This window comes from Symsagittifera roscoffensis, chromosome 8 (assembly GCF_963678635.1).
Source record: "Symsagittifera roscoffensis chromosome 8, txSymRosc1.1, whole genome shotgun sequence".
NCBI lineage: Eukaryota > Metazoa > Xenacoelomorpha > Acoela > Convolutidae > Symsagittifera > Symsagittifera roscoffensis.
This window is the reverse complement of record NC_087069.1, coordinates 9860876-9881359: the sequence shown is the minus strand read 5'-3', so window position 1 is coordinate 9881359 and position 20484 is coordinate 9860876. Positions and strand designations below refer to the sequence as shown.

Sequence of the window (20484 nt, the reverse complement as noted above, 5' to 3'; positions counted from 1 at the left end):
ATTTTAATTGAAAACAAACAAAATAAAAGTTCAAGGACATCTGTAAGCGTCAATAGACGTAGATTAAATAAATTATTGAAAAAAATACTGAATAAATAGGCTTACAGCAGGCTGCATTTTTCACAATGGATGCAAAAACAAAAGCTTTATTTGATGCGTATTTTTAAATTTTCTGACCAAGATAATGTGACTGAACGCTTAATAAAAAATGATTTTTTTTTGGTCAAAAAGTTGTAAATGTATGCTCTAAGTCTTTCAATAACCTTATGAATTGTCGCCAAATGATTACTGTTTAGAAAAAAATTTGATAAATAAATTTCAAATGTAGCAAAACTTGAATTTGTGTGCCCACAGATTTCAATTTGATTTTTGGTTTGGACTAGGATCAATATGCTCGCACAAATAGAAAATAAAAAAATTGGGTTCTTTATGACATTTTTGGTTGAATAAAATAATTATTTAGTGGTATTTTTGCTTCATAAAATTGCCCGGGCTGACAAGAAATGAATTGCAATCGGTGTTATACACATAATGTAGCGATGATTTAAAAAAAATTATTTGTTTCGATTCAAAATCTATTTGGTTTGTAAAAATGTAGCTGAAATAATCGATTTTAATCAATTTTAAATCAATATAAATCCATTTGTCACTCTTTTTTAGTTTCATTTCCATGTCTTTCGAGTTACAAAAAAATCATTATAAATCTGCTTAAATTGATTGATGTTAACTTTTTTGGATACTCATTTTATACAGATGGTATAAGCTGTCGGTTTATAGCGAGATTTTCTCGTTTATCAAAAAAAGTAGAAAATGGTAGTCAAATTATACGTTATGCTTTTCATTTTAAATTCGTGTTGATGTTTGGTCTGAAAATTTACAAGATAATTAACATATATATTTTCTGCACCAAAAATGAATAAATTTTGTTGTAAAGTGAGTTTTTCACTTATATGTAATTTACTTAACATTATTGCGCATAGAATCTTGAAAATTACAATTGAGAAAATTGTGCTTGAATACGTTTTTGATCCGCGGGAGCCCTTAGATTTGCAAAACCCGAAAATGTTTTCCTTTTGAATCAAAAAGACTAGTTACAAAATATCACTTTCGCTGAAAATTTGATGAATTTCACTGCCTTGCTAAAAAGCATGTTAATCGATTTAAATCAGTTTTTAGGCAATGAAAACGATATTATTTTCTACCGATTTTCATGCAGTATATTATCAGTAAAAAAATCGATTTAAAATGATTTCAATCTCAAGATTTTCAGTACGGGAGGCAACTTAATAACATTTGTCTGTCACTCTTATTGGTGGTTAGTGATTGAATAGTGACAAGCCGACATGAAGCACACGCGAGACCTTCAAAATATTAGGTTTCAAGTAATTCCTTAATTTTGGTTCTGTTAAAGGTGATTTTTGCTTTTCTCTCAATTCTGTTTTGCTAAGTGCAGCTTTGCCTATTAGTAGACATTGTAATCAAACCGTTTAGATTTATTTAGGATTTAACAACTATTTTAAAAGCAAGTTAGTTATTGCAAACTTAATAAAAAGCAACTAGATTCACTACTGAATGTGAACAACCGATTGTTCAAATTCATGTACTTAAACGCTATCTAAAAATTTTCGCTGGAAACAATTTCTGGTATTTTTTTCTTTCAAAATAGGTGCAATTACAATGTTTTCGTGAAAGAAAGATCAAAATCTGAACAACCAGTTTAATATTTTAAAAAGCCAAAACTTGTAACAAACAACCATTTTGTACAACTCGTGACACAGTTTGCTCATTCACGGGTGACAGGACTCGAACCTATCTCTGAGATCGCCAATTAGAATTCTAGCAATCTCTTGGAATAAATAGGTTAATTTTGTTTTAGTTTTAACAGCTTACTCTATTTTTCAATTGCTTTAGATAATAGCATCGTTGTTGTTTCGCTGCAATCTTTGTCACGTTCTTTTTGCGCCATTTGCGATTTCACCATTCAACCGCACCGAGCGCTCATGGGTTGTAATCAGTTATAATGGATTCCCGAGACAAAAAAATCCATTATAATCCATTACAGATGTAAAATTCAGGCGATGAATTTGATTATATTGCCATTAGACTCGATTAATTTTGAAAACAAAAATATGATCCTTCATAGTCAATTATAATTGAATATTATCCTTTAATTTTGGCAGGTAAATAGATTTTTTGCCAAAAAAATACAATATAGTCGATAATTTTTGAGATGAAAATCCATTATAATTCATTATAATCGATTATAATCGATTATATTTTTTGAACTAAATTCGATTACTTTTGCAGAAATTTTGCAAAATTTACAAGAAATTTGCAAAATGTATGGCATGTCTTTTTTTAAATGCCATGTCTCAACGTCATCCCCTCAAATATTTTTTAACCTCCTCCCCAACTAAGTGGAGAGAGGGTAAACTGGGGGACTGGGGGCGGGGGTAAACTGGGGGGAGGGGTTGGGTAAACTGGGGGGGGGGGGGGGTTTGTCAATCATTAACCCCCTCCCCCAAAGTCTACCAATAAATAATCCCCTCATGTTCAACCATAAAGGGGGTGAACAAATGATGCTTGTGTTAAACTGGCAGGGAAGAGGGTGTGAACGAGGGGTGGGGGGGGGGGGGGGGGGGTAAAGTAAAAGGGGTGTAAACTGAGATGAATTTAAAAGTAGTGACAAAAAAAATTATTGTAAAATGTAACATTTTATGAAACTGCAGTAAATAGCACTAAACAGTTTTATGAAATATTTTATGAAATGCAACAATTTATGCAACTGAACTAAACAGGAAATGAGAGAGTTTTGAAAAACTTTCATGATTAACCTCTCAAAAAAATTCATTTTAATTGAATATAATTGATTATTATGGATTAAATTGGCATAAAAAATATAACGATTGTAATCCATTTTTAATGGATTATAATAGACTGTAATGGTTTATATTGACATAAAAATATTATGATTATAATCCATTCTTAATGAATTATGATCGATTATTTTGTAAGTTTATAGATACTGACCATATAATGACAATATAATCGATTATGATCCATGGGTGCTTGGTGCCGGCGAGAACTTAATTTGAGGGCTCTTTTCCAGTTTCCCCCTCCTTTCAAATTCAGTTTTGAAAAGCTTATTTAGCGTTATCATAATGCAATGATATTTGGCGTGGTGAACAAATCAACAATTGTGAACAGATTTGTTCTTCATAATTTACAGCGTAACATCACGCATTTAGCCATAATAACACGTAAATCAAACATAAAACTCGGTATTTTGAAAAGGGGGGAAACTGGAAGAGCCAATTTGAGTTCGTGTGAGCAAACGAATCTGAACTGAACTTTCAAAGAAATCAAAAATCTAACCGCTAAAAAATCAAATTTGATTATGAACTATACATTTGAAGACTTTCCGAAAAAAACGACAGAAAAGCCACATGTCTTAAATAAGTTTCCCAATTTCTTTCGTTAGTTGACACTTAAAAAAAACTTGAAAAATAATAAGTGGGGTAATTTCAATTGAAATTACCCCACTTATTGTTTTTCAAGTTCTTTCAAGTGTCACCTAACGAAAAAAAATTAGCGAACTTATTAAAGACGTGTGGCTTTTCTAGCGTTTTTTTCTAAAAGTCTTCACATGTAGTTCATAATCAAATTTGATTTTTTGCAGATAATTAGACACTCACATCTTTAAACGTGTAACTCATCCCCTCCTGTTGGGCTAAAAGAGCGTCTTGAGTGATGATCACAATACACACCAACTCCCCCTCCAGAATCAACACTCGTCTGTGATTGGCCAATTCAGTACTACTCCCTCCTCCTACTACTTCAGAGCTACCGCTAGAGGGCGAGAAGGAGGAAGAGGTTTGAGAGGGGGAATTATTGTTGACTATTGAGTACACTTGATGGGCTCTTTCTTCGGTGGCCATGACGAAACGACGCGCCAAGTCTTCCAAGTCGGACACAATTCTAAATGAAATAACTCTTCATTATTCTCGTTCTGAGACATCTGAAACAAGGCTATTTAGCAGAGTTATGGCGCTCTCAAGTGACGTTATTGTTGAAGATTTCCATGTTTCTAAATTTGTTTGTGTATTGACCTCATTTTGAAACAATTTATTATAACGATTACTGTAAATCAGATGAAAAAGTTGCAAAGTTTAAATTAGTTCAGTGCTTGAAAAATCTGACTGCTCTTTAACCTGTTTGGAATATTTTTCTTTTAAGCTTTAATGAGAGGGACTCAAACAACAAACTGAAAAACTACAATTTTTTCCTTGTACAGGGTCTAATAAAAAATGTATTTCGCGTCTATAATTTCATTTAAAGCGAGCCGCTATTCAATTCGAAATAATTTTTGAGCCGGATGAATTTGCTAAGAAATCTCAAAAAATAGAGAAAAATTTATTTTCAAATGTAGCTTTACAAAAACAAATTGCAGGTGAACATTTTATGCTTGAGTTAAAATTTGCGTTGGGCGAAGCAGTATTTTTAAAATGATACTGATTTTTTTGCCAAAAAGTTGATAATTTGAGTGCCTGAATTTCAATAAAAAATATACAACGCAAAGATTTGTCTTTCCGTCAAAAAATGCAACAATACTTATTTGATTTTTTAAGCTAGCAGCCGGTTGTAAACAGGGGCGGATCTAGGATTTTCTCGAGGGGGGGGGGGGGGCGGATTTTCAAAAAAAAATCGAAAATTTTGACGACCTTTTTTTTTAGGTCGACCAAATTGATTTTTTGAGCTCTCCCAAAGCACTGTTTTGCCCCTGTTTTGGCAAAATTTTGTGCGCCGCAGGCAAATTTTTGAAAAAACAGCCAAAAAAGCCCGTTTTTGGGCACTTTTTGAAAAATTTTGACAAAAAAATCGCGTTTTTTTTGGCGCGCGCTCCTCCTCAAAGTTAGTATATATTGGCGCCAAAGGCGCCTTTAAAAAAATTTTAGGATCGGTCGGCAAAAAATGGATTTCTGAAAAGTATCAAAGGGGGGACCCTTTGGGTCGGCAGGGGGTCAAATCCCTGAGGAAAAGGCCAATAGCCCAACCCCCGCCCCCCCCCCCTAAATCCGCCCCTGGTTGTAAATATACTTATGAATCTTTTGAATCAAATAGTTGTTGCTTTTTGAATGAATTCAATTGATTGTATTAAATTTTGAAAAAGAAACTAGAAAACATGGATTGAGCTCAAATTGGTACTTAGTCGAAATTAACTGTGAATTATATTTTTATTCCCAAACTATTCCAATTTGCCTTTGCAATTTTTTATAAATAGATCTGTTACCAGATATCGTTTGGACACAACTTTTTTTGATTATTATGGTTATTATGATTGTTATTAATTTTATTATTGTGATTATTATTATCATGATTATCATCATCCTTATTATTATGATTATTTTTAACTTCGAGAAAAGCGAAACAACGCAGTTATAATTTTCAATAACTTTTTAGATATATGATGCGAGATGAAAACTTTTCTTAAAACAGGTGCAAAATTATAAAGCATCTGAAGAACGCAAAACTAAAAAAAGTTTCTGTCAGGTGACTTCCTTTCTACTTGTTATATTTTGTTTGCAGACTAAAAAATTAATATTCGGAAGAACAATCAGGGGCTAGCATTTTACCAAAAATATATCAATAGAGTAGTTGGAGGTATAGCCATTAATTTGTTATTCAAAACCCAAACAGCGATCGATGGTTTTAAGACAGAATGTTCATATTTAAAATCAAAACATTTTTTATAATTATTTAATAGGACTCAAGATGAAACCTGTTCAGGTTGACCCGATGAAGGAAAAATCAAAAGTTTTCTGTTTTTACATCTGCTATTTTGTGACAATTTTTTTAGAATTTCAGCTACCCATCTATCAATGGGCTCACAATTAGAAGAATTTTGCAATAAACTTCAAATTTTTCATTGCAATAAGTAGAACTATCCGAAAAAAGAAACTAATGAAAAATCCGGTTAACGATAAAAAAAATTGTACTCAAAGCTGAAACAGTAGTTTCAAAAAAATAATAAATAAAAAAGTTTTTTTTTAAATAACAGCGAGGGAATCAATTTGACTTTATTAAATTTTGCATTTAAGCTACTGCTAAAAAATTCAAGCTGAAAACAAATTCACAACTGTATTCAATTATTGCATACAAACATAGCCGACAGACAATTGGAAAAAAGCCAATGAACGCAAGGAAACAAGAAAGCTGACCTCGTGTTTTGGAAAAATCGTCACTTTCCAAATTCAGAGGAAAAAAGATGGCTTTAAAACTATCGAAGTTCAGAAATAGTTTTTGTGGACACCTTTTTGACAAATTGAAACGAACGTAAGAAAACTGGATTAATAGGTAAAAATTTAGTTCCGCTGTGAAATCTAACATTAAAATCCACTTTCAGGACCCAGTTTTAATTATTGGTGAATATAGCTAACAAACAATTGGAAAAGAGTCCTTGAACGTAAGCAAACATATAAATTTTTCAAATTTGAAGAGATGGCCTTAAAACTTTTTGAATTTCTAGAACATTTTATGACAGACAATTTTTTGATAATATACCCAAATCTGAAAAAACGGATCAAAAGAAAAAAAATGTTTCACTGGGAAATCCGGAAATTGAAATTCACTTTCGAAACTAGAAGTCAATCACGTTTCTTCTGACCTTTACACTTTTTCTAATCGATAATGGAGTTAACTTTTCTCTTAACAAAGATAAAGAGCTGAACTTAAATAAAATCAAAAGTCAACTGGCAAAAAATAGAGCCTGCACCATTTTTTAAGACTTTTTCTAAAAATCGAAAGAAATTTATCGCGATCAATATAAGAAATATCAGTACGTTCATCGGCTCTTAATTATTAGATTATAAAAATTTAGAACTCGAATGAAAACAGTTTTCAGCTTTGAAATGGCTGCTGACCAAAAACAACTTCAGTCTGTTTCAATAAACATTATTTTTTATCGCGAACGTTCATTTCTTCCAAACAAAGGTTTCAAGGCCATTCAGGAAATTTAGCAAAATTAGCTTGTAAATTGTTGCGTTCAGATATATATATCTGAACGCAACGCTTGAACTGTGTGTGCATTTTGGCTGAGGATGTCATTATACTGAGAAAGTCAATATAAAACATGTTTTCAACAAATTGAGTGAAATTGATTTTCGTACCGATTGTGTTAATACTGATCTACCAAGAAAATGTGCTCATTAAGTGTTAAAAAAGGAAACTAAACACAAACCCCATTCAGAAAAAGGAAGGATGCAATTGGTAATCAAGACTCCGGGAAAACACTAAGCTTCCACATCGAATCAATTAGACGGGAGAACAGTAGTTTTGAAAAGATTATTTAGAAAAGGATCAAATTACTCTGCCCATTTTTTAGCTTTCCAATTTTTAGTTTCTCAATTGCCAATAAAGAGCCTAATTTCCACTCGACTTTCAACACGAATACAAATTTAAAAAGTCACGCCAATAAAAAGAGAAAAAAATCTGGAATACTTTCGCGGTCGTTGCGTAAGTTGCTTTGAAGTTTCGGGCTACAGCTATCCTTGCAATAACACAAATTAACAAAAACAAAATTATTTTTTTTGAAAAAGATCTTCTTTCAAAATTATTTTTGGTTGCTTTTAAAACTACTGACGAGCCTAATGTAAAATGATTCGATATGGACAGGAAAAAAATAAAAATTATCCGGTTTTGTAAAAGGAATTCAATCATAATAATTAAGTTGATTCGCTCTAAGATAAAAATGCGTCTAAAAAACAAAGTTTTCCAAGCAATTAATCGTTTATTGTTATTCTGACCCCAAATAAACACTCTGAAACCTTCAAAACGTTTCTGGCTCAGTACCTGTCGCATGTTTTTGAAGTATTATTTTCTTTTTACTTGTTATAGAGTGAGAGGAACAAAGAAGTATTGGCAAATTTAAAGGGTTGATTTTTTAAGACGTGTTTACTACAAATCAGATATTCAGAGCATTAGGTACAATGCTCAAAAAGTAAGACAAAAGTCATGGCTGAGCATCGAAGAAAAATTGTCGAGAAAACTCGGAGAGCTGTTAGCATGTTTTTGAATTACTTTTTTTCACTTTTTTTCGTTTTTTTTTGAAAATCCGCCACCTTCTCGAGAAAAGAAAGTTTGGATCGACCCCTGATTGTATCACTGAAGATTGCTCAAATTAAAGAAGTTCAATTGCGAGGAAATCTTTTAAACTCAGCACAGGCTTTTTTGGAAAATTTGTGAAAAAACGGATCACGTTACATTTACACTTCCGCTGTTCGATAGTCGAGTTCACCTTCCTTTCGAAAAATAAATGAGCTGAAATTAAAAAGGAATGAAAATTCAAACAACGAAAAAGTAAACTTGAGCCTGAAAAAATTTTAAAATGATATAGCCTGATATAAGAATCTGAATTACGTTCATCGACTCTTTAAAACAATCTTTGCAATCGTTTTCTCTGTCGCTAATTGTGATGACAATTGGTTAAGTTTTGATGATGATGGATGAGCCTATTTAAAAGGATCTAGTTGTTTTCTCAGCCCTGGTTGGCCACCTTTTCAAAGCTCGTCGCAGAAACCGTAAGAGTTTAGCGAGGGCCTAATATGTATTTTTTTAAATTTTTGTTCATGCCAGAAACCAAATGAAAACCTAGCTAAGAACTTTAGCTTCCCAAAAACTCTTCTAAGCGCGAAGCTTCAAGCTTCTGTTGGTTCTTTAGACCTTTTCAAACAGTTTTTTCACTATTCATTTGTCAAAAAATCACATGGATCACAACTGGGAGTGGATCTAGGGTTTTTTCGATGGAGGATTTTCAAAAATTTTGTCGAATAAATTGATTTTCCAGGAACTCCCAGAACACTATAATGACCCTATTTTTAACATAAAATTTCCGCGGTAGGCAATTTATTGAAAAACAAGCCACAAAGTGCATTTTTAGGCAACAAAAGCATTTTTAGACACTTTTTGGAAAGTTTTGACAAAAAATAGACAGGGGGTCGAAACCCTGAAGGCTGGGGCGGGGCGGTGGGGGAGGGAGGGAGGGGGGTGGGTTTTTAGTGTGTCTGCACTCCTAAATTCGCTACTGGATCAGAAATAGGCGCAGAGAAAAAGTTAAAATGTACAGAACTGTTGCAGAACAATTTTGTTCATCTCATCAGTTAAAATCTCAGAGTTCTAACTTTTTTTGCCAAGACTGTAAAAATAAGCAAAATAATCCGACAACAATAGTACCTACGCATTTAGTTTTAAAATTTAAGTGAGCCAACTCATAAAGTTTGCAGAATTAGAGCAATGAGAAATTTAAGTGATTTTAGATTATAAAACTTAAAAAAAGAAGTGATTTCCGAATTAGAATCACTAACGTTCGGCTAGTCGAGTAGTTCGCTTCCGCCTCAAAAATCACTTCGGGTTCTGCAGCCATCAGACTGTTCACTAACTGCACATGTTTCTGTGCACTCTTTCTGTCCGTGAGAGTAAATGCAGCTAAGAGATTATGCAATACTTGGGCTGTGTATCGAATTAAGTCAGTGGAAATTTCTTCTGGGATTGTTTCAGTCACTGTTTTCACCATGTCGTCAATTATGCTGTTTGCATCTCTCAGAGTTTTCGGCTCCTAGAACAAAATTATTTTTTCTAAAATGTTTTTTCTTCATTTTTTGGGCTGCGGAGGAATTTTTGAGTCTCTCCAACAAAAAAAACTTCACAACCCAATCTAAATACAAAAAAAAAATTGGCAGCTAGGTTCCATTTTTGTTCAAAAAAAATGCGCCAGACTGGGCTTTTTCGAAAAGATAGGAACACGAATGCGGACACTCATTGCAAACTCTTCGTTCTTTTTATTGCATAGAGGAATTATCTTTTTTTAAAATTTTTTTATTGATACTATAAACGTCTGAACTTTTGTTAAAATATAGAGTTTTCAATTAAAAAAGCAATGTTTGCCTCAAAAAAAATTTATTAAGCAAAATCTAAGGTGAGAAGTTATTTAATAAATAATTTATACAAAATTCGGTAATAAGTTAAAGAAAAACTCACATTTTGGCAGTACTTCGCGTTCACTTCCCCCCATGTCACTTCAATATGCCTGTGGGGGGACTCTCTAATCATACAGACTCGAGAAGCAAATCCGGTCTCGATGGCCTCTGCTCCCCCTGGACGTCTGGATCCATATGGACAGACTATTCTGGATGTGTTGCCTGCAGGTGTCTGGGGCCATCGGAGTGCCCCGATTGATTTCATGTCGAGAGGAGGGGTTGCAGCACAGGTTCCTGGAAACAGTTGAAGTAATAATAATGTAGTTCCTGCGAATCGCAGAAGAGCTATCAGTAGGCCTTAACAGTCCTGTCGAGGATAGTCCATTTGTATTATCTTCACACACTCCAGACAGTGTTATTTTGTTGAGCTAAGCTGTTTTTTTGCGACTCAAGGGCGTTTTTTTTGCGTCTAGAACTGGACTATTCTAAGTAATGATAATAATGTTCATAAAAAACAATAACCATAATAACTAGTTTTTAATTAACATTTATAATAATTAGGCTCCTGCGATCAGTTGCAGTAATAGTAACAATAAAATTCATAATTAATTTATGATTATTGATTTCTAATTAACATTTAAAAAATGTTAGGTTCCTGGAAACAGTTGAAGTAATGATAATAATAGGAAGATGCTGGGATTAGCTCCAAAAAGCATGCCAAGAGATTTTTAATTCTCAGAAAAAAGCTTCGCAAAATTCGAACTAGTTAACACACTGAAGGTGTCTATTTAGAAAAGGTTAAAATAAATTAGATTTAATATCAATTGAAACATCACTGATATGAAGCATCATTAGCAGAGAAAATCCGGGGTTGACAACAAAAGCAGTCATACAATTTTCATTTATGGAAAAACTACTTGTCACACAATTCCATTTGTGGAAAAAAATGCAGTCATACAGTTTCATTAATGGAAAAATTGCTGATTTATGCTGTTTTTATCCATTTTTTTTCTTCTATGTGAAAGTATGGAATTGTATGGAAAGCTTTTTTCCATAAATGAAAATTGTAAGAAATTGACTGCTTTTGTTGTCAACCCGGAGATTTTTTCTGCTAATGATGCTTCACATTAAGAATATTTCAATTGATATTAAATCTAATTTAACTTAACCTTCTCTAAATATCGATTCAGACACCTTCAGCGTGTATAGTATTTTGAATTTTACAAAGAATAAAAAAAATAATGTGGCATGTTTTTAGAAGCATAGACCGGTTACTGGAAGTCCATCCACGGAGCCAATCCTTGAGCCAGGTAAGGCCAGGGAAATAACCACTTTTAATGATTGCCTGCTCTTCTAAGAGTCCAAGGCTGGCTATCGGGAAGGATTTTTTTTTGCTATGGACCAGGTATTGAACGCCAAGATTTTGGCAATTTTTTAAGTTTCGAAAATAAGCAAGTGACTGAAAACCTGCACGCATGAGCTAATTAATTAAAGGTGAATCTACCCTGGTCAAAATTTCCTTATTATGTTTCTACCGAGTCGGGTCGGGTCGAACACATGTCAGAACTCGAACAAAATTACCAGGCCGAGACGGCCCTATGGTCAAACTCAGGGTCGACACATACTTTCGAGTTGGTCAAAACATCAGTTTCGATCTTTTCTATTTTGCGGCCCAAAACTATTGGCCCAAAACTATCTGTTTCAATTAAAAACGCTGAGATTTATTTTCTTTGATATTAGTTCGTACCAATCCGAATCGAGCATTATGAGCAAACTTCTTAAGCAAGGGTCAGTTTTTTGGGCCGTATAATAGGACAAATGCCCATCAATTACAACAGATGTTAAAATACAAGAATTAAAATTGAGAAATTATTCAACTCACTGAGATGTTGGCACTTGGATCCGTAGAACTCCTTGGGACACTCACAGACAAACCCCTCATGGTGTTGGGGGGACACGAAGCCCAAAGTGAGACACTTGCCCCCATTCTCACATAGGTTAAGTTTGCACTCTTTGTTAGATGTGCCGCAGTCGTCGCCTTGAAACAAAACTGTTGAAATAATATCAAATTAATATATATTATATTATAGAAGTTTTAATTCAGTTGAATAATCAAAAATATACAATGACTCAAAATGATCTAACAAGTTCTCCTAGTTTGACCCCCTTGGGGTGTGACGCCCTTTTGGCCTGTTTTTTCAAATTTATGCCTGCGGCGCAGAAACTTTGGCTAAAAAAGGGACTTTTTAATGCTTTGGAGAGCTCTCGGAAAACCAATTTGGTCGACCTAAAAAAAGGTCGACAAAATTTCGAAAATTTTTGAAAATCTGCCCCCCTCCTCGAGAAAATCCTAGATCCGCCCCTTGGTGTGATATATTTAGCGTGATTGTTGAGTTATTTTTGCAAATTGACATCTATTAGACTGAAAATGCTTATCATACAATTCCTTACAAGGAATCTATTGAAGATTGCTAAAAACACAAAATACCTCTATGGAAAATATATGGCCAAAAAATCTTTCTGGCTAACCAAGTCAATGATAATTTTAAGCAAGGATAGTCAATTGCTTGTGCAAAAGTGTTCCGACCGCATTTACAAATATGAAACAAAAATTTAGATTCGTTTTTGTGTTACTTTAATAAATTTTTGTGTCAATTTTTGTGCGTGGTGTGATAAAAAGAAAGAACGAAAGCTTACAATTTTAGTAAACCAATCATATTCAACTACAGTTGTCTAATAAAAAGAATATCCAGCTAGAGCAATTTTACCAATTCCCATCTGAAAACGGTTTGGAATGATTTTTGTGTTTTAGCGAATAAAATCTTTCGAGGTTTGTAACTATTATCATCGCGTTGGAAACATTATGTAAATCAGATAGGCTGTTGAAATCTAAACATATCGTAAGCAGTTGTGTGATGAGTTCTCTTCCCAATCAATGAAAATGTGGTAGTATTTTTTTCTGTAAATCTGACATATTGATTTAACGCGAATGATTTCATTATAAATATGATTTCACAAAAGTCATTTTAGTTCCAAAAACTGAATTTTCACAATGCGAAAAACAAAGTTAAAAGATGCTTTGATCAAACTGAAAAACTTTTTTCATTTCATTTAAAAATTTAAAAAAGTCTTTTTTAACAGTCATCTTTGACGCGACATCAAAGATGGTTGTTAAGAAAAGCTTTTTGAAATTCTGAAAAGGAGCAGAGTCGGAGTACCCCCACCTCGCCCGTGTCGCCCGGCTTCTCCTACCTATTCAAGCTACAAGCGCTCAGAGCAAGCGTGACTTTAGCCGGACTGGGCAAATCCGAACAGCCAAGCGTGCCCTCCTTTCTGCGGCAAAAGTCAGCCAAATCGAACAGTTAGGATCGGCTGCAGCCAATGGACTTATTAAATTTTGATTTTTTTTTGGAAAATTTTCAATTTACTTTTTGTTTGGAAAATAATATTTTCACTAAAATCGGGCCCTGTTCCAATTCTTTCGATGTCATATTCAGTTACATTTAACTTCAATTGAGATTTGAAAAGCAACCAATATCAGAAAAATTGTCAAAAATTTAAGGGAAACCAGACAACTTTACAGTCATCAGTATCCATAAGAAAAAATATCTAAGGTTTCGAATTACAGCACGTAATAAACAGCCAGTTGAACAGTGCCAATAAACCAAAGAAAAAACTGATTGTCGAAAATTTTTGATTGAAAAATTATGATCTTAAATTTTTTGAGTTTCGACATTTTTATTTTTGAAAATACATTGATACGCACAAGCAATGCTTTTTGCGAACATATGCGACATGCGATAAAAAGCCAAGAATTAACTTTAAAAAGGTAAAAAAAGATAAAAATAAGCAAAAAGGCAAGGAAAGAAAAAATTTATAAGATATAAAAATGCCTCTACAAGTAACAAACCCCAAGCCTCTAGCAACAAATTTGACTTCAACAACGGTGCCACATACACTTCCGAAAACAAAAAACATAGTCTATAATAAATTAAGTAGACAACAAGCTAGTAAATTGCGAATTTTATGCAATAAAAAACACCAAAATGATTTTTTTTTCATTTGGAGTTGGATACGAGTCCTAATATAACGGAACGGAATACTTCCATGCTCACTAGCGCAATCAATATGATAGGCAAATTGATTCTTTTTTATTCATCTAGAAATTGAATTACAATAAATTGAAGCAAACAAAAAAAGTTGGATTCTAAAAGGAATTCATAGCGAGAAAAACCAAGATCGTAACTAATGAATTTTTTGATGAACAAAAAACAGTGTGAGAAAAAAATAAAAAAAATGAAAGATCGAAGCAAAGTTCACAAGGTTTTCAGGCGCTGTTTTAAATTAATTTTAAAAATGATTTCGTGATTGCGTATTTTATGACATTGAATTCTGCTTTTAAATTTCGAAGTTTATGGCAGTTCGTTATTCTTTGTTGACTTGTAATTTCCAAAAATTACCGCTAATTTATATATGAAATGAATTGTTGTCAATCAGCCAGCTATCTACATCAGAACTGAAACGAGGCTGAAATAGAACTCAAAAATCAAACCTCTAAAAACCACATAACAGCATTCATTAAATTTATTAAGTCAACCAAGGCAAGAACGAGCCCTAAATAAGTTCTTCACTTCGTCATTAAAACTTCAAATGTTTTATAATTTCAAATTTTAGTTGATATGTTATATGTACTAGAGTGCGCTGAGCTAGCCGATAAGAAGTGTGGGTATCCATTGATTAGGCTCACATAACTGTTCTGATGACCTCTTATAATGGTATCTAGTCTCTTACTAGATTACTTAAGACCATTTATCCGCGAACGAAAGGAACAACATATGAGCTGTGCAGCTCATCACGGCGAATCGCTATTGCGCTCCTGCTTAAGAACTACAAGCAATTTTTTTGGCTATCTGTGCTGAGTAATGTTGCTTCACCATCAAGCAACGAGCACGGATCATGGTGGTCATCGAACATCCGACATTTCAATTGAGAGGCGGAGACGTAACAACTTGAGATTATACTAGTTTGGAATTGGTTTTTCGACGTTGATTGAAAAATGAGTTTTGGTGTTTTGAAGAACAGCTAAAAACCTAAGTGAATTGCAATTATGCCAAACCAAAAATTAAATAATTGATTTCAAAAATTGATTTTTTGTTTTAAATAGTACATCTTTCTGTAACATTCAGTCAAAAAAAATAAAAAATCAGAGTAAAAGGTTATTAACTTCAAAAACTTCAGAAAAACGGTCACTTTTAGAAAAAAAACGTGGAAATAGAAGAAACTTTGCCTCTGATTTTTCTGAAGTTGGAAAAAACTCTGAATAATTAAAATCAACACCATACTTAACAAACATAAATATCAGAAAGTAGGAAACGTGTCAATGAACTCGAAGAAACGTGGTCTCTTTGAACAGTTTTTAGGTTTCGATTTTCGAAGACAAAAAAATAATCTAATGAAGCTCTATAAAAATTGAGAACATTTTATTAAACTGACTTTTTTGTGAACCAATTCAACAAAAAAAGATCTTTAGTTAGTAATTTTTACTCCGCTGGGAAATCTAAAATTTAAAGACCACTTGTGAACCATACAAAACATCCACACGTTTTTTCGCATGAATTTTGTCTTTTGTTATTAAAGAACTTTCAGTGAAAATTTGAAGAGCAAAATGCTTGTGTATATTCAATATGGAGTGACGAAAATTCTTATGGCTATCCAAGTATAGGGCTCTAGGAAATATCTTCACATATCAGTGTGTAACCTTCTTCGATCTGCGATCTTATTAAAAAGAGTCGCCTAATTACTTTTACTTTCCATTTATTTAGTTCTGCAAATTTTTTTGAGTTGCATTATCTTGCGAACTACCCTTTTCAAGTTAATGCAATGTCAATGTTCTCAGAAAGTTTAGTAAATTGACGTGGCTTTCAACATCTGTGGAATCTGTTATTTCGAAGGTCAACAGGTTTCGGAATGAAAGTCTTGGCCACTATAAATTTTCCTCAATTGCTTCGGAAAAAAAATTCTGAAGTTCCATCGTTCCTCAATTTTTTTTTCCACTTCAGAAAAAAATATTGCAGTTCATTTGGTCATTTATTTCGCATTTTTCCACGCTCATATAAGTTTTCTTTTAAAAATGCTGGTCACAAGTTGCTAATTTTGGTCTCAAAATTCATTAATTTAAAGAGCAAAAATCTAAAGAAAAAAGCGATCATTGACATTCCGAACTTTCACCATAAGTTGGAACAACAAAAGGAGTGTTTTTTTTCAAACAATAGATTTTCTTTAATCCATTAGCGATGTCGAATTTGTTTGCAAACAGCATAATTTTACAATTTACGTCGTTGCCATTTTTTTCAAATGTTAAATTGTCTCGACCGGTGGTATAATTCTACATACGACCACAATAAAATTGTATTACCGGCAGGAGGAAAAGTTATAAATTAGTTATAAATTATGGATGGATCGGATTATGGATCCATTAAAATTATAACTTTTCATTAAAATTAGCAACTGTATCGCGTGTTTCTCTGTCCAGCGATGGTAAAAGAATTTATCAATTTTCCATCGGAAGGGAGGGAGGGGCTTTTGAAATGTTTTTATAAACTGGAGGTGGGAGATTAAAAGACGTGAACCGAAAATCATCTCAAGCTGAATTTTGTTAAGGTTATGAGTGGTTATAACATATTATATGGAGTTCCACTTGTATAAAACCGACAGGCATACTAGTAAAAACGAATGTTCACAATATTTTTGTTAGGCTTGAAAGGTTTCAAGATGTCTACAAAACTCAATCGTCTTCAAGATTTCTCACAATTACAAAAACAAGTCATTCTTTTTTTCTGCGCTATAAACCACATGGAAACGCAAAAGTAACAAAAAAGTAGAAAAAAAATAAACTCGTTTAAAAGAATAATCAAAAAATGGAAAATTTTAAAAAAGGCAAAAACGGAATACTAACCACTGTATCCGTCCCTGCAATGACACTTCGGAATCCTCTCTCCCCGTCCCCCTCCCCCTCCCCCACCCTCCAGCAGTTGTCCCCCCTGTTGGGTATCAGTGGTGGGGGTGAGGAGTACGCAGTTTCCTCCGTTGAGACAGGTCTTAGAGAGACACTTGTCCTCGTATTGACATCTGGGACCGAAGAACCCGTCCTCACAATAGCACTGAAATAACAATAAAGTGACTTTCTCGGAACTTACATTAGATGTACACACTGTGGCGATAACTACGAGCTGTTAAAATGCAGGAAATAATATACCAAAATACTAATTTTGAAGGGGAGCGGGCGCCGAAAAAATGCGACTTTTTGGTCAAAACCTTCCAAAAAAAGGCTAAGAACACCTTTTTTGGCCTGTTTTTTCAATTTTTTGCTTGCGGTGCAGAAATTTGGCGAAAGCCGGGCCTTTTTAGTGAATTAAAAGAACTAAGAACATCATTTTGGCCGACTTAAAAAAAGGTCGAGAAAACCCTCCCCTTCAAGAAAATCTAGATCCGCCTCCCATATATATATTAATATAGATCTGAGAAACCAGAACTGATTCAGAAACTAACTTTAACATCACATTTTCTTTCGAATAGTATATCCTATTTTCACTTTCTTATCACAATAGAAAACAAAATTCGAAACCTATCTATAAAAAAACATCTATCAATTATTGTTCTTTTCTCGCAAAAATCAAAACAAAATGATGTACTCATTCGAAAAAGATGATTCTGATGTCCTGTTTCATATACATCAAAAAATTTTTGCATGTCATTTAGATTTTAGCTTTGGGTTCAATTCAAAAACTGAGGTGAATTGTAACATCTAAAAGTTCCAGTTCATAAGTCACTTGGTTTCAATTTTTATAGAACTGTTTAACATAGGCAGGCAGATGAGGCTTGAACTAGGTTTTATAAGGTTTCAGCTGGCTGAGTTTCTGGTTAGTACAGTTTTATTGTATTGTGGAACTAAATTTAAATATACAAAAAATTCATTGAGGAGACAAAAACATGCTTTAAAGTTATTGTTTATAAAATTATGCCATACACTCAACTGTTGAATTGTGACCGCAAATCGTTGTAAAATCTTCGTAGTGATCACAAAGTAAAAATACATCCAAAGACAAAAATCAATTCATTCAAACTTACAAAATCAATGCAGCAGAAGCGATGAGTTTGTTCAACTTAAATTTTTTGTTTTCTGATATTGTTATGGACAAAATTGCAAAAAAATAGTCCCAAAAATTCAGCTTCAATTAGATATGTGATTTTTTGTAGAAAAATATTTTCGGAAACTATCGGCCTGCGGAACAAAAAACGGTTCGAAAAACCTCGACACAAGCAGAGCTGCAATTTGCTCGAAAAAAAATTTTCGATAATAATTTTTTTATACAAGAGAAATTTGCAGTACAATTGACTCGAATTTTTGAGAGGCAATTGTCTCCTGAATTCAAAAAAAAAGCAATTAAAAATTTCTCCCAGTTGAAAAATACGTATTAAAGCAAAAATTACGATATTTATATCTATGAGTTTAGGTTGGCTATCGAGGCTAACTTGATGTCCCATTTGAAATAAAAGGAATTTTTCATCGTATATGAAACAACTTCAATCCAAAAAAAACTATAAAAAAAGAGAGCAGCAAACATTCATGAAGCTGATTTAAATTATGCCAAAAAACTCGAAGTTTTGAACTCGTCTTTCTTAATTTGAGTTGTTATTCGCCAAGAAAATAAACAAACAAAATTCTTAGGTTGTCTACCTAAAATAGATAATCAATTTGCATAGTATATTGCAGTTTGGTCTGCCGTTCAATCTAAATCTAACAAAAAATATCTATCGTGTTTTAAAATTTGTTGGAGTTCTTATCCTTCAGAAGCTTAGTTGGGCGACAAAACAGATTCAATTTGACATAATTTTCCCAAAAATGACCTCATGGCATAGGCAAAAATTTGAATGAACAAAAAGATCGAATGAAAAGACACGCGTCTGGGGTGAAAGTATAAATTGCAAAGCCATTCAAAAGCAAGACTACCAATTGCTTTTTATAGTCGAGAGTTTTAAGAACTTGAAAAGATCGAATTCAGTAATAAAATTAGTAAATGCTTCGTTTGTCAGATTTGGATTTTTCAATCAGAATCGCTGTTTGATTTTTCACAGCTATTGTTAGGTTTTATGGTACTTATTCGACCCTCAGCTCTTGGTATTTTGTAATTAAGTTTTCTCTCAAGCGTGAATCTCGTCTGAGACATATCTGACGTTTCTGACAGTTTTGTGGTTGATAGAATATGGTCTTAAAAAAGAGATCGAATTGAAAAAAAAAGAAAACTATACAGATTAGAGTGACTGCAATTTTCAATCAATTTACCTTATTAAATTTGTCTATTTCTTAGACAATTAACTTTGTTCGATGACTTGCCGAACGCTTTTTTCCTCGCCTAATTAGCCCAACTTATTAAGGTAGCAAAATTTTAAAACTGACAAAAATAATGTCTCAAGGTCGCTTTAAATTTCAAGATTGCTAAAAACCATGTGTGCAAAAGTGGCAGATTGCACTGTTTAATTATTTCTTTCCGTTCTTTTTGCACTTCAGAGAAACCTTGAACAAAGTTAGGGAGTAAATTTTATACTCATAAAAATTTTGAATAAAGTTTGAGAGAAATAAAAGGTAGAAAATCTTGTCTAAATGAACAAAATTTGAATTTAATGAAAAAATTTCTTTAAAAGTACAACTTATTCAACAGCCTTGGTTCAAATCACAGTTTGCGTTGTTCAAATCAGAAATCTTTCAGATGTGTCGATACGCTTTGTTATGTTTAATTTTGATATTTTGCTTTTCAAACTTGAAGATCCAATTTTCTTTTTTTTTTGAAAAAAAAATTGATACTTCTGAACAAACTACGAACTGAAACTGTAAAGCTGGAAACTGGGAAATACATCCGCTCGAGAAAAACATGAACATGGATTTGAGAGTTGCGCTCAGGTTATTTTTGTTTTAGGTTACGCTTTTCTTACACCGGCGCTATAATTTTTACATTTGCTCGGCGGTGCGAGATATTAAACTCAAAAGTAATGATAGATTTAGATTGAATCTTTTGTTACGCGGAGTCCAATAAAAGGGATTTGAGTTTGATTGACGGCTCAAGACAAAACACAGCGCGTATTCGACTTTTTATGCTGAATTGAAACGTCGCCGTACATTCTATTTTTTATTGTTTCCAGAAGAGGGATGCTCATATAAACAATATTAAGTTTGGCCCAAATGGTAAGATTACATTGAACCTAAAGCTCGCGAAGCAGAACCAACCGAATTTTTAATGTTCCGTTTGTTTCAATTTCAACTTGAAAACCCAACTTGAAAACCTATCTGGATTTCAATTTGAAAATTCAACTGAACTCAATTTGAAAATTCAACTGGAACTCAATTTGAAAAATCAACTGGATTTCTATTTGAAAATTGATATCGTCAGAAATTTTTTTTTAACTAAAGGGTTGAAAACAAACCCAAGTGCTGCCAAAATCCGGTTCCTTGAGAATT

The 20484-nt window shown here is 33.1% G+C and overlaps 1 protein-coding gene across 1 annotated transcript in view; it reads right to left on the bottom strand.

The window, feature by feature from the left end:
* LOC134853453 (uncharacterized) overlaps positions 1 to 20484 on the bottom strand; it is a 216532-nt gene that overhangs the window by 20178 nt on the left and 175870 nt on the right. Inside the window, exons 11-15 of the mRNA XM_063869452.1 lie at positions 16927 to 17131; positions 11854 to 12009; positions 10033 to 10265; positions 9360 to 9610; positions 3696 to 3978 (exon numbers count right to left, since the gene is read on the bottom strand). Coding sequence (XP_063725522.1) covers positions 3696 to 3978; positions 9360 to 9610; positions 10033 to 10265; positions 11854 to 12009; positions 16927 to 17131 — 1128 coding nt within the window. The remainder of the gene's footprint in view (positions 1 to 3695; positions 3979 to 9359; positions 9611 to 10032; positions 10266 to 11853; positions 12010 to 16926; positions 17132 to 20484) is intronic.